The 12942-nt window shown below is 38.7% G+C and overlaps 1 protein-coding gene across 8 annotated transcripts in view; it reads left to right on the top strand.

Annotated features, from left to right (window-relative positions):
* Nucleotides 1–11729, top strand: part of LOC125270030 (UDP-glucuronosyltransferase-like) — a 36040-nt gene extending 24311 nt beyond the window's left edge. For 4 of the 8 annotated variants that reach the window (XM_048193210.1, XM_048193216.1, XM_048193215.1 and 1 more), the window contains exons 2-5: nucleotides 8182–8313; nucleotides 9725–9812; nucleotides 10010–10229; nucleotides 11267–11729. In XM_048193210.1, the coding sequence (XP_048049167.1) occupies nucleotides 8182–8313; nucleotides 9725–9812; nucleotides 10010–10229; nucleotides 11267–11546 (720 nt within the window). In that variant the 3' untranslated portion in view covers nucleotides 11547–11729. Of the gene's footprint in view, nucleotides 1–1743; nucleotides 2623–4103; nucleotides 4998–6087; nucleotides 7369–8181; nucleotides 8314–9724; nucleotides 9813–10009; nucleotides 10230–11266 lie in introns of those variants that run through there. The other 4 variants (XM_048193214.1, XM_048193212.1, XM_048193209.1 and 1 more) reach the window with 4 other exon arrangements.
* Nucleotides 11730–12942: the final 1213 nt, after the last annotated feature.

Here is a 12942-nt window from a genome sequence, read left to right as displayed (position 1 = left end):
TTCTCAGAAGATTCTTTCATTCAAATAGTGTGCTTTTGACCATTTTTGACCCACTTATGTGAGGGAGGAGCTGGGAATAATTACTGAGTTGCAAAATATATGAGGCAATCCTACTAGAGTCAGACTGCAGAGACTTGCATAACTGTTTTGAAAGTAGCACACCACTTTTAAGGATAAAGGTTAAAAATAAAAGCAATAAATTTAACCTTGAAATTTTTTTTCTGTATTTATGAACCAGAAAAGTGACCTTTTTCTTTCTTTATTTCTTGAATTATTTATGGGTTTATAAACAATTTTGAGATGAAAAACAAATAAATATTAAATGTATTTGTTAATATAAATACTGTCAGTAACCTGACACTTATTTTTTGTCTAATCAATTTATTCAATTAAAAAATGCAATACATGCATACAATTACTTGAATATACATTTTCTATGATGGTCATTCTTTTAATTTTTGAATTAAAATAAATTGATATTTTTGGGAGGCATATTTTTTTTTTTTTTTTAAATGTCAGGGCTGGTGATACAACTGTCCTGATATGATAATGAAGGAGAAAAAAAAGGATGCAAAAGCTTTTTATCTTTTTGGAAATGATTTATTAACCTAGGTCAGTGCTGATTTATAAATACTATTGTTCAATGTAATTATTCATGTCTGTTCATAATAGATTCATGATAATTTATTTTTGAATTAATACCTTTTGAAAGGTATTGTAGGCAATTCTCGGAGAGGCTAGCAAGAGCTTTGAAAGTGAGCTAGCTTTGCTCCCTTCAGAGCGCTGGACAAAGCCACGCCTCCTCCAAAACACATGAACGCCTATAGCAGGCAGCAAACAGAAGCGTCACGGCGCTAAACTACCTCATGTCTCAAAGCACATAACATTACAATAATAACAAACATAAACAGCTCAAAGCGCTCTGACCTGTACAACCTGACTGCTGCAGATTTATTTCGGCATTGATAGTGTTAAATTTGAATCATGAACCGCTCCGAGTATAACGTTACAGGTTTCCATCTCTCAAATTACAGTATTATGGTGTGAACGCAGCATAAGCTTGTAGTTTTGGTTAAGGGCAGCTGTTGCATTGTTCGGTGACTGACGTCTTTCTAACTCTGGATCGCATGAAACGCGCTGATGACTTGATGTCTGCGTGAGCAGGGTGCGCGGTGGCAGAGGTATGGAAATACATACGTTTCATTGCATACAGACCGAATTCAATGATTGAACGAACATTTTATGGCCCTACGCCTTCCACAGACGAGAAATTCATTTAGACCATTTAACTTAGTGATTGCTATCAGGATCTGAAAAAAACTTTCAACCAGCATAACAAAAAAAAAAAAAGGTTTCTAGAACAAATCACCTACCCTGCCTTTAATAAATGCTGTAAAAGTATTGTTAGTTCATGATACCTAATGCATTTACTAATGTTAACATGTTAAACCTTATTGAAATGTGTTAACAATATATGAACCTGTTGCTGATATTTGGTCCTCTTGCACTTTGTATGAACACAGCTATCTCTATATAACTGAGAAGGTTTTTATATGCTTCTTGAAATAATTAATCCAGAGCTACATTTAACCCACTTGTTAGACTTTAAACCACAGGGCAGTGACAGCTTAAAATCTGAGCTGATGCAACAAGTGGCTTATCAACACTCACTCCCCTTTTGTCTAGTTTTGAGGCCCCTCCTCTTTTAAAAACATTGCCAGGCTTCTTAAACGAATCTCCGTATACTGTACAAACAGTAGAATGGTGAGAGTACTGATGTTTTCCACTCTGGGGATCCTAGCCTGGTTATGCTTGTTCTCCTCAGAGCCTGTGCAGGCTGGGAAGGTGCTTGTCATGCCAGTGGATGGCAGCCACTGGTTGAGCATGAAGATCCTGGTGGAAGAGCTGTCTCAGAGGGGTCATGAGATGGTGGTCCTGGTCCCTGAATCTAGTGTTCTGATTAGGGCGTCTGGCAATTACACCACTAAGTCTTTTCGTGTGCCCTACACCGATGCTGAGATGAATGCCATCTTGGACCACATTAAGAAGAATGCAATTGAGAAGCCTCCGCAATTGACTGATTTTTTTGAGAATTTGGGGAACCTGATAGAGTTCACAAATATGCATGTGAAAGCTTGTGAAGGGCTGCTGTACAATAAGCCCCTGATGAAGAGTCTAAGAGAGACGGGATTTGATATTTTGCTCACCGATCCTTTCCTGCCGTGTGGCACTATCCTTGCCGACTCCCTCTCACTTCCCCCTGTTTACTTCTTGCACGGAATTCCCTGTCGGCTTGATGAGTCAGCCGCCCAGTGTCCCTCGCCTCCGTCTTTTATCCCGCGTTTCATCACTGGTTACTCAGATAAGATGACTTTCCCTCAGAGAGTAACAAATTTGCTTGTGACCCTTTTTGAAATGTTCCTTTGCCGTAAACTGTATACTAGCTTTGATGAACTGGCCAGTAGATATCTGCAGAAGGACACTACATACGAAGAGCTATTAGGGAACGGTGCAGTCTGGCTTCATAGGTACGACTTTACCTTTGAGTTCCCCAAACCTCAAATGCCAAACATGGTCCACATAGGGGGCATCAACTGTGCAAAGAGGGGTCCACTGACAAAGGTAAGATATCATTCTCATATGTTCTAAGTTGTGCACAAAATACAGAGATTTCTCTGAGTCACATGTCATTTAAAGACACTTACTAGTAAGACTATGCAAAATCTTGATTAATGTGGGCATCAATTGGGTATGGCAGCTAGTAATGCAAAGTAATATATTTTTTATTGCAGGATTAACATATTACTACATGTAACAGTATAATTTGTAATTGTTTAATAAAAGAGAAAAACAAGTAAATTATAGCTATCTGGTTCAGGACATGAGTTCAATAATAGGACTGCAAATGTGTACATTTGTAATGTTTAATAGTGATTTGATAATGTCTAAAAAATAAATGTCTAAAAATAAATTCAAAAGCAAAATGTGAAAAAACTAGGCTATATTAGGGAGTAGAAATGGCTAATGGGCCAATGAGTGCTCTTCTGCTGCCATCTACTGGTTAAGGTGGTAATTTCATGTCTTTTTTAGATTTTAAAATAAAGGTGTTTGTTTTTTAACAAGTGTTAATTTTCCTATACTGTGAAAATTTTTGTTTTACAAATGGGGACAATCTTTGAAAGATAAACAAAATAATAAAATGTTTTGGTCATCACATTAAAAATAACATTTAAATTAGATAATATTCAGACTTTTGAGCTTTAAAGTGCTAGAAATGGTTGTGTGAAGTACTAGAAAGTCCTTTATTCTTATAACAGTGGTCTATAGCTGTGTAATTGGTTGGGTTATGATCAAAGCTATATGTGATTTGGATGCACCACACGTTTTCCTGGACGTTTTTCTCTGGCTATCACTACCTTTGCATGAATTTCAATTTTATGCATTTCAACTTGTCAAATGCTTGTTGTGATATTTGAGGATGTATAGGGTCAGGAATGAAAGAAAATATATGGGATTTTCAAATCGCGGAGTAAGATTTGATGATATCATCAGAGTTTTCCATATGGCTTTTGGTGAATTGACATATTTGACATTTTCATTAAGCATATATTTTCATATATTTTTGAATTAACATTAAGCATGTGGTCCAGGTCAGCATTCTCTAATAGTTGATGCCATTAATTCATGAGTTTATGTGTAATATTAGAACTGTGTATGTACTTTGAAAAACAAAACAAAAACATTTTTACTTTTCTGGCTCATTTTTACTTTTACTTTTCTAGTATTACATCATACAATGTTCATTAAACAGTGTTAGGATAATCAAGATCTAATTAAGAATATTCCTAATTCATTAGAACAATGTTAAGGAAAAATTCATGTTTGTGCATGTGTATTGGGTGGAAACTTTTTGTGGGAAGTTCTCCTGTCCACATAAATATGAAGAATCCACAGTTATTAGTGAATAAGACCCATTGATTTCTTACATGCCATATTTGGATTGAGCACATCCTACTAACTGCAAACATCGCCACCCCCTTGAACCCAGTCATAACTCACTTAAGATAGTACTTTAACCTGTGTGGTTACACTGCATGAGTGTTTTTCTTACTTTATCTCCTTCAACTGCCACTGTCCTTCACACCACTAATAGAATGACTGGTGTGTGGTTGCTCCTGGTTCTGTTCCTCTTGGGTTCAGCTGAAGCTGGGAAACTGTTGGTTATTCCAACAGATGGCAGTCACTGGTTAGGGATGAAGCCTATTGTGGAGGAGCTGGGAAGGAGAGGAAACCAGGTGGTGGTCGTCATCCCAGATGCGAGTCTGAGTATGGGTCCTTCACAGAATACCACCACTCTGACATATCCAGTGAACTACACCAAGGCTGAATTAGAAGCAAAATTAGCAGATGAAATTAACACAGTTCTGAGTATTGATATCTCGACAGACCTGGCCAAGTTTCAGGCTTTCATCTTCTCACTGGATGTTCTGCAAATGTTTATACTGAGGAATGCTGAGGGTCTACTCTTCAACAAGGACTTGATGAAGAAACTGCAAGACTACAACTTTGATGCTATTCTCACCGACCCGTTTGAGCCAATCGGAGCTATAGCTGGTGAATACCTCTCAATTCCAGCTATTTATATGCAAATAGACCATCCTTGTGGTGTCGACGCTCTTGCCAGTCAATGTCCAATTCCAGCTTCTTATGTTCCACAAGCTTTAACTCACTTTACTGACCGCATGAATCTTTGGCAAAGAAGTGTGAACTTGGTAAGGTATCTGCTGCAGCCTGCGGCTTGCAAGCATTTGTTTGCTCGTGCAGATGAGATCGCCTCACGCGTACTGCAGAGAAACGCATCGATGGTGGAGATCATGAGCCGTGCAGCTCTCTGGTTTATGCGTTTCGACTTTTCCTTGGAATTCCCACGTCCGGTGATGCCAAACATGGTCATGATTGGAGCAACAGTAAGCCAGAAAACAAAACCTTTATCACAAGTGAGTCTTTACAGCTTAGTTCCTAATAGGCTTATACAAGTGCTGTGTGTCTGTAGTTTATTTATTTATTTTTTATGTTTTTTAATTAAACATTTACACGTAAATTTCCTGTAATTCTGGAAGGTTATAGAATGTAATGTCTGTTTGAAAAACACTTATAAAAGACTCTTAAGAATAAGGAAAGGCTTAGAAGCTGTCGGTGATGCCTATAGATGGCAGCTGCTAGACACTACCAAACTACTCTTACTGTTTTTGTTTCTATATCTTTTATATCAGAAAGACAGAAACAGTAAGAGTAGGTATAGTAGGCTATTTAAAATTCGGTGATTTAGTCCAAATACAACGAGACCTTTCACTGTTATTGTTCCTTTGAATGATGTAAAAACTAATGACAGTGATAAATATGACAGCATTAGATTTGAATTCACTGTGCATATGATTTTTATATGAAATATAATAATAAACAGAGAGATATTTGATGTTAAGTAGGCATAGATACATAAAAAATCTTGAGTTGTATGCTAGCAAGTATTTCTGAGTATTCATGATACCCTTGAAAAGTACATTTAATTTGTTGGAGATATAAAAAAACTCTTAGACCTGAGCCACTATTTATATTTATTTTTATTTAATTTGGGGGGAATAAAGTCAGAAATGTCATGGTGATACAACTTGTCCTGATATGATGATTAAGAAGAAAAAAAAAAGACATTGTAAGAATGAAATTTTTGAATAGAAAACCTTAGTTTGTCAATTTGTAATTTTTTATATATAGTCTGAAATTTCAAAAATGTTAAAAATGTATGTGGCGCTCTAACGGGTTAATAAACAGAACTGCATGCGTCTTGCGGAAGAACATTTAAGCCGGAGCTTCTTCTCTCTGTTTATGTCTATGACAAGTCAGGAAGGTAGGCTACTGTGCTACTCCGCAGCGGTGCCGAGCCGACCCAGTCTAAAATAGCCCGAATAAAACACATATTATAGGTGTACCGCAGTGATTCAGGACAAGACAAAAACACGGTCTGGAAAAAAAATTTCATGATGTACATGCTCATTATATATTTTTTTGTAAATGTTGAACACAAAAAAAGTTACGGACAGCATTAGCCTACATTAATAAATGCTGCTAAAATATTCTCCAGTGTTAATTCATGATACCTACTAAAGTTAACATGTTGAACCTTATTGAAAAGTGTTACCAACATATTAACCTGTTGCCGACATTTGGTCATTTGTATAAACATAGCTATCTAACTGAGAGTTTTTAATATGCTCGTACGTTCTCGAAATAATTAACCCAGTGCTACATTTAACCCACTTGTTAGACTTTAAACCGCAGTGCAGTGACAGTGCAAAAAATCTGAGCTCATTAGTTGTGCTGCACATGCAACCAGACCTATCAACACTCACTCCCCTTTTGCCTAGTTTAGAGGCACTTCCTCATTTAAAAACATTCCCAGGCTTCTTAAATACCGTGTCTATTGTTGTCTGCTGCACAAACGTTATAGGGATGGTGAGAGCACTGAGTGTTCCTGCTCTGGGGATCCTAGCCTGGTTATGCTTGTTCTCCTCAGAGCCTGTGCAGGCTGGAAAGGTGCTTGTGATGCCAGTGGATGGCAGCCACTGGTTGAGCATGAAGATCCTGGTGGAAGAGCTGTCTCAGAGGGGTCATGAGATGGTGGTCCTGGCTCCTGAAACTAGTGTTCAGATTAGGGCGTCTGGCAATTACACCACTAAGTCTTTTCGTGTGCCCTACACCCTTGCTGATCTAAAGGCCAACTTGGACAACATAGAGAAGAATGCGTTTGAGAAGCCTCCGCAATTGATTGATATCGTTGCAAATTTGAGGAACCTGATAGAGTTCACAAATATGCAGTTGAAAGCCTGTGAATGGCTGCTGTACGACGAGCCCCTGATGAAGAGTCTAAGAGAGACGGGATTTGATGTTTTGCTTACAGATCCTTTCCTGCCGTGTGGAACTATCCTTGCCGATTCCTTCTCGCTACCCGCCGTTTACTTCTTGCGTCTGATTCCCTGTGGGCTTGACGAGTCAGCCGCCCAGTGTCCCTCACCTCCATCTTTTGTTCCTCGCTTCATGACCGGTTACTCAGATAAGATGACTTTCCCTCAGAGAGTAAAAAATACGATTATGGCAGTTTTTGATGTGTTCCTTTGTCGTATACTGTTTGCCGGCGCTGATGAACTGGCCAGTAGATATCTGCAGAAGGACACTACATACAAAGAGCTATTAGGGCACGGTGCAGTCTGGCTTCTGAGGTACGACTTTACCTTTGAGTTCCCAAAACCTCAAATGCCAAACATGGTCCAAATAGGGGGCATCAACTGTGCAAAGAGGGGTCCATTGACACAGGTAAGATGTTAATGAGAAGAGTCATTCTCATGCACAAAAGTGTCAAAAAAAAAAAAAAGATTTCACTGCGTCACATGTCTTTTACAGTATAGTGAAATGCATTTACTGATCCAGCACGATTGCAGGCAAAGTATTTTTTCCTTTTTATTTTTTCATTTGACCACTGTAATCTTCGAGAGGAAATGAGGGGCTTCTTTGTGTTTACACCATGAAGCACCATTGTAATTATGTTGTGTACTTTTCAGTAAACACATAGGGAAAGTTACTCTTTTACCAAGAGGTAGATCTGTTTTGTTGCAGTATGCTGCTTTTCAGAAGTTCGAACATGCAAGTTCATGTCGGTATTTGTGTGAGAGAGCGGACAAAAATAAATGTAAGGAAGAACTGATTACATAGAAAGAGTGTGTTAACAGCAGTGGCGTAACTTTGTATTAAAAAGTTGGTGCGTCGTCCGTGTGAAGACTGCGCAGCACGAGCGCCAAGAGAACACTGTTAACAACACACACCACTGATAACAGCGGGAACGAGCACTCGACATTCAAAAACAACACATCCCAGCGCCAGATCACCCATTATTTAACAAAAACTAACTAATTGCTAATCAACTAGAAATGTTTCTTTTAAATGCATCCGTGATGCAACCGAGATGTTACAAAAAGTATTGGGGACAATATTGACCATGGCAAAAAGTGGTGAGGTGTCGGGACATGTCCCACCAGCAAATTACGCCTATTGTTAACAGTGAAAGCATGCTCCATTGTGTACTTGAAAAGTGATATCTATGTTCAATGCTCATGTCTGTCCTCTGTGTAGGAGCTGGAGGAGTTTGTGAATGGTTCTGGAGAGCATGGGTTTGTGGTCTTCACTCTGGGCTCCATGGTGTCACAGTTACCAGAGGCCAAAGCCAGAGAGTTCTTTGAAGCATTTAGGCAAATACCTCAGAGGGTAAGTGTGGATACACTTAAAAAAGAAAAAAATATACTTTTTTAAATGCTTATAACTACAATTGAAATGCAAACTTTAATTTAACTCTATGATGATCATGTTTAAGGACCCTTTTATATTAAGTTACTTTTTCCTTCCTTGAGCCGTTTCTAGGACTTTCTAAGTCCTTCAACTTCCCCGGGATGTTATTCAAGGACCAACTGACCATCTCATCACAGCATAAATGTACTGAATTAAAAACTGTGATTTTATTGTCCACAAAACTCATAAGACATGTAAACTACAGCCGATTTATTTTCCCTCACTGTCTAAATAAGATTATTTACAAATATACAGTGATGTGTGCATTGATGGCTACAAATTTTATTATTTTATAAATTTCTTACTCTTGCACCAAAGGCAGCTAATGGCATAAAGATGCTGAATAAAATTACTGTACATGGTTATTGAAAAAAATGTTAGTCAGTATGTGGATTCAGTAACACTAACAGCCAGGGGTGTCCAAACTCGGTCCTGGAGGGCCACTGTCCTGCCAAGTTTAGCTTCAACATGTCTCAATTCACCTGCCTGGAGGTGTGTAGTACACCAAGACTTTGATTAGCTGGTGTGTTTAATTGGGGTTGGAGCTAAACTTTGCAGGACAGTGGCCCTCCAGGAGCAGGACTGGACACCCCTGTGTTAAAAACATCAAGCATCGCGTTAGTTCAGGCAGGCAACGTCAGTCAAGCTTGCACCAGCTGATAGTCAGCTGTTTATGACGTGTACCAATCCAGACGTGACACTTATCACAGCGGTTCATATATATCCCCATTCATTCTGCCTCTCTCTATTGCTTAGCTGCACGCTGCATTAAACCAAAGACTATGGAATAAAGGGACTTTGATTAAACTCCCCCCTCCATCCCCAACTTCACCTAGCTGGGATCTTTAATCTGTTGTCTGTTTACGACTGTCTTTTGCATACAGTATTTTATTTTATCATCCTTCCCCATGTATTTAGCTGTTTACAACAACTCATGTAATTGTGACTGTAATTATGTATGATACTGGATCTGTTCTGTACCCCAAGGGGGGTTTGACTTGCTGCTCTCCCCGCTCTGTCCAAGCATGGCTGCATGAACGGGCGTGTTGATTTTGCCCAGAACAGAACTATACCGCCAACACTAACTGTATGCATTTATCATTATAATAAATATACATTTGACGAAAGTGGCCTGACTGAAATGCAGCTCTGGCTTGAATAATAGCACCATTTCAGTACTTACCTCTGTAACATTGCCATGCTAATTACTGATGGCCAGCCATGTATTTTGTGAAACAAAATAATGTTATGCAAAATAATGCATGTCATCATACTGTATGTTTAGGATTACATGGCTTCATATTAACCTTTAGCTCTCTTTGATTTGTAGGTTCTATGGAGGTACACTGGACCAGTCCCTGAAAATGCTCCAAAGAATGTCAAACTGATGAAATGGCTTCCACAAAACGATCTCTTGGGTATGTTTATATTCTCCTTTGACCCTCTAACCCTCCTGGAAGACATTTGATTTAAAGAAATTAGCTTTTTTTTGGAGCTGATGGCAAGAGACTGGGGGTGCATGATGTTTTAATTATCATGGTATATTATAATTCACTACAAAGTCTTTTGTTAACACACTAATATACTGAATGTGTTGTTTTCTTATGTGTTGTAGGCCATCCTAAGATTAAGGCTTTTATTACACATGGCGGATCACATGGAATCTATGAGGGAATCTGTAATGGGGTGCCAATGGTGATGCTTCCTCTGTTTGGAGACCAAGGGGATAACGCCCAGCGCTTAGTGTCTCGAGGTGTTGCAGAAGCCCTGAGTATCTTTGATGTGACCTCAGAAAAACTTCTGGTTGCATTGAGAAAGGTCATCAATGACAAAAGGTGAATATATGAATTACGTTCAGCCTGGGCATGAAATGCAGTTTATGCACTTATGCATTCTGTTTTGATTCATACAGCATATAATACTATTAATATATTGAACTCTAAGTGGCATGTTAAGCCCCGTCTCCACTGCAGGAACTTTACCCAGGAACTAGGGACTTTGGGCTGGTACTCGGTGTGTTTCCACCGCAGGAACCAGGAACTAAAAAAAGTTCCGGGTAAAATTTCCCCCTCAGAAAAGTCCCTGATGGCGAGGTGGTACTTTTTCAAAGTTCAGGAACTTTCGGGGGTGGGACTAGGCGCTGAACATGCTGATTGGTCGGATTCACGCCGCATTTGATTGGTCAACTCCACGCAGCAGTAAATTCCATAATAACATTCTTCACAACTCTGGATAATTTTGATTGATTGTTTTCTTACCAATCTTGTTCTTTCTGCCCGATGGCGGCGTTCGTCCCAGCCATCTCACGGTCAATGTCGGCAATTGCTGATAAGACACGTTGTCTCATTTTATATCGAGAATTACGAACTTTCTGTATACGCTTTACTATCAGTGCTCGTCTGTTTTCTGCCGTTTGGTTCATTATTTCTTTAGTAAACCAATACACCATGAGCAGAAGCAGCATTCCTTGAATCTCCTCCATACTGCTTTTTCTGTCGCACAAGAATGATTACGGTCCGTCACTGACAGGAAGAAACAGTTGCGCACAGTACTACGTCACCGGACAAATTAGCCTAATCTTCACGGTACTTTAGACCGCGTGGAAACGCAGAAGGCAACAGGTCTGGGGGGAACAAAAAGTTCCTGGGAGAAAAGTTCTGGGTAATTTCGGTGGAAACGCGGCTTTAGTGGCATGTTATGTTTAGTCTTTCTTCTTCAAAATTTTTAATTATTTGTGAAATTTACTAGCAATTTCTGAGCGAAACATGTTTCAGAGTAAATCCTTCACCAAAATGTTTTCTGTGTGTAGATTATGCAATCCTTTTGTATGCAACAAAATATAAAAGTACTTCCTCCATTTTTCTCTTAACAGCTACAAGGAGAAAATGACAGAGCTTTCAGCTATTCACAGAGACCGTCCCATTGAGCCTCTGGACCTGGCTGTGTTCTGGACTGAGTTTGTCATGAGACACAAGGGGGCAGACCATCTCAGAACTGCAGCCCATGAGCTGAACTGGATTCAGTATCATTCACTTGACGTCATTGGCTTTCTCATTCTCATTCTAGTGACTGTTATTTTTGTGACTGTCAAAAGCTGCATGTTCTGTTTCAGGAAGTGCTTCAAGAAAACCCAGAAAAAGAAGAAGGAGTAGATACATGAAGTCAACTTTTTTTCGTTTTTTTTTTTTTTTTTTTTGTGGGGTGATCGTCAGAAACTTTTTTTTTAATCTGTGTTTTGTGGGGTGATTGTAAGAAACTACTTCAATCTGGGTCTTTGTAACTTTAATACCTCCATGACCTGGATCCATGACTTGAATAAAGCCTCACAAAACTTACTGAGTGTGAACCTTTCTCTACACTAGCCCATGTTTTAGTTTGGCCTGGCAATGTTATTTCAAATCACAATATACAGATTCATGGGTATAGGACAGATATTGTGGAAATGCTATAGTACTTATTTGAGAAAACATCTTTGATCATGAATATTTTTGCTTGGTTATCTCTACAGCTCCATTATTGTAACAGATAATTAGATTAGATTGCATGACATTATGGTGCTTTGAAAGTCTATCTGAAGTTTGCTTAGCGGGTGCCTTCATACAATTGTTGTCTATCAATGAATGACTGGTCACTGAAAGAAGAAACAAACCATCTGCTTCTGGTCTCAATCCATGCAATAGGCTTTACTGATTCAAAAAAGGATAATATTATTGCATATTGTCATTCAGGGTAGCTAAATCACCAGGGGTTATTACAACATCTAACACATCTATAGTTTTTAACATTGAGTATTTTTGTTTTTGTATTCTAAAATGGGTAACACTACAATAAGGTTCATTAGTTAAACATTATAATGTATTAACTAACATGAACTAACCATGAGCAATACATTTGTTACTGTATTTACTAATCTTCGTTAATGTTAGTTAATGAAAATACAGCAGTTCATAGTTTGTTCATGTTCACAGAGCATTATGTTAACAAGATTTTAATAATGTATAAGAAAATGTTGAAATTAACATGAACAAAGATTAATAAGTGCAGTTCATTATTAGTTCATGTTAGCTAATGTAAGACAACTAATGTTAACTAATTAACTAACCTTATTGTAAAGTGTTACCCTAAAATGAGGTGTTGTAAACATGGCGGCAGCAGAGCTATGAAGAGCGAGGCAAGAACAGAGAAATGTCAGTGTTCCTGAAGATTATGCGTGTCCGTCAATCAGAACCAGTATGTTATTAAAAGCATAGATATTTATGGTCAGGACGACTCGTAGAGCAGTGTTTCCCAACCCTGTTCCTGGAGGCACACCAACACTACACATTTTCCAACTCTTCCTAATCAGATACACCTGATTCAAGCCCATTAGTAGAGATTGCAAGACCTAAAAATGTATGGGTCAGATAAGGGAGACATCAAAAATGTGCACTGTTGGTGTGCCTCCAGGAGCAGGGTTGGGATACACTGTCGAAGAGAATGCGCCTGGCACTTGTGCACCTTTATTGTGTCTGTAGAAGTGCTGAAACATATGAGTCGAATGAGCGGTGC

Source organism: Megalobrama amblycephala, linkage group LG6 (genome assembly GCF_018812025.1).
Source record: "Megalobrama amblycephala isolate DHTTF-2021 linkage group LG6, ASM1881202v1, whole genome shotgun sequence".
NCBI classification, from domain to species: Eukaryota; Metazoa; Chordata; class Actinopteri; order Cypriniformes; family Xenocyprididae; genus Megalobrama; species Megalobrama amblycephala.
This window is presented reverse-complemented; position numbering and strand designations above follow the sequence as displayed.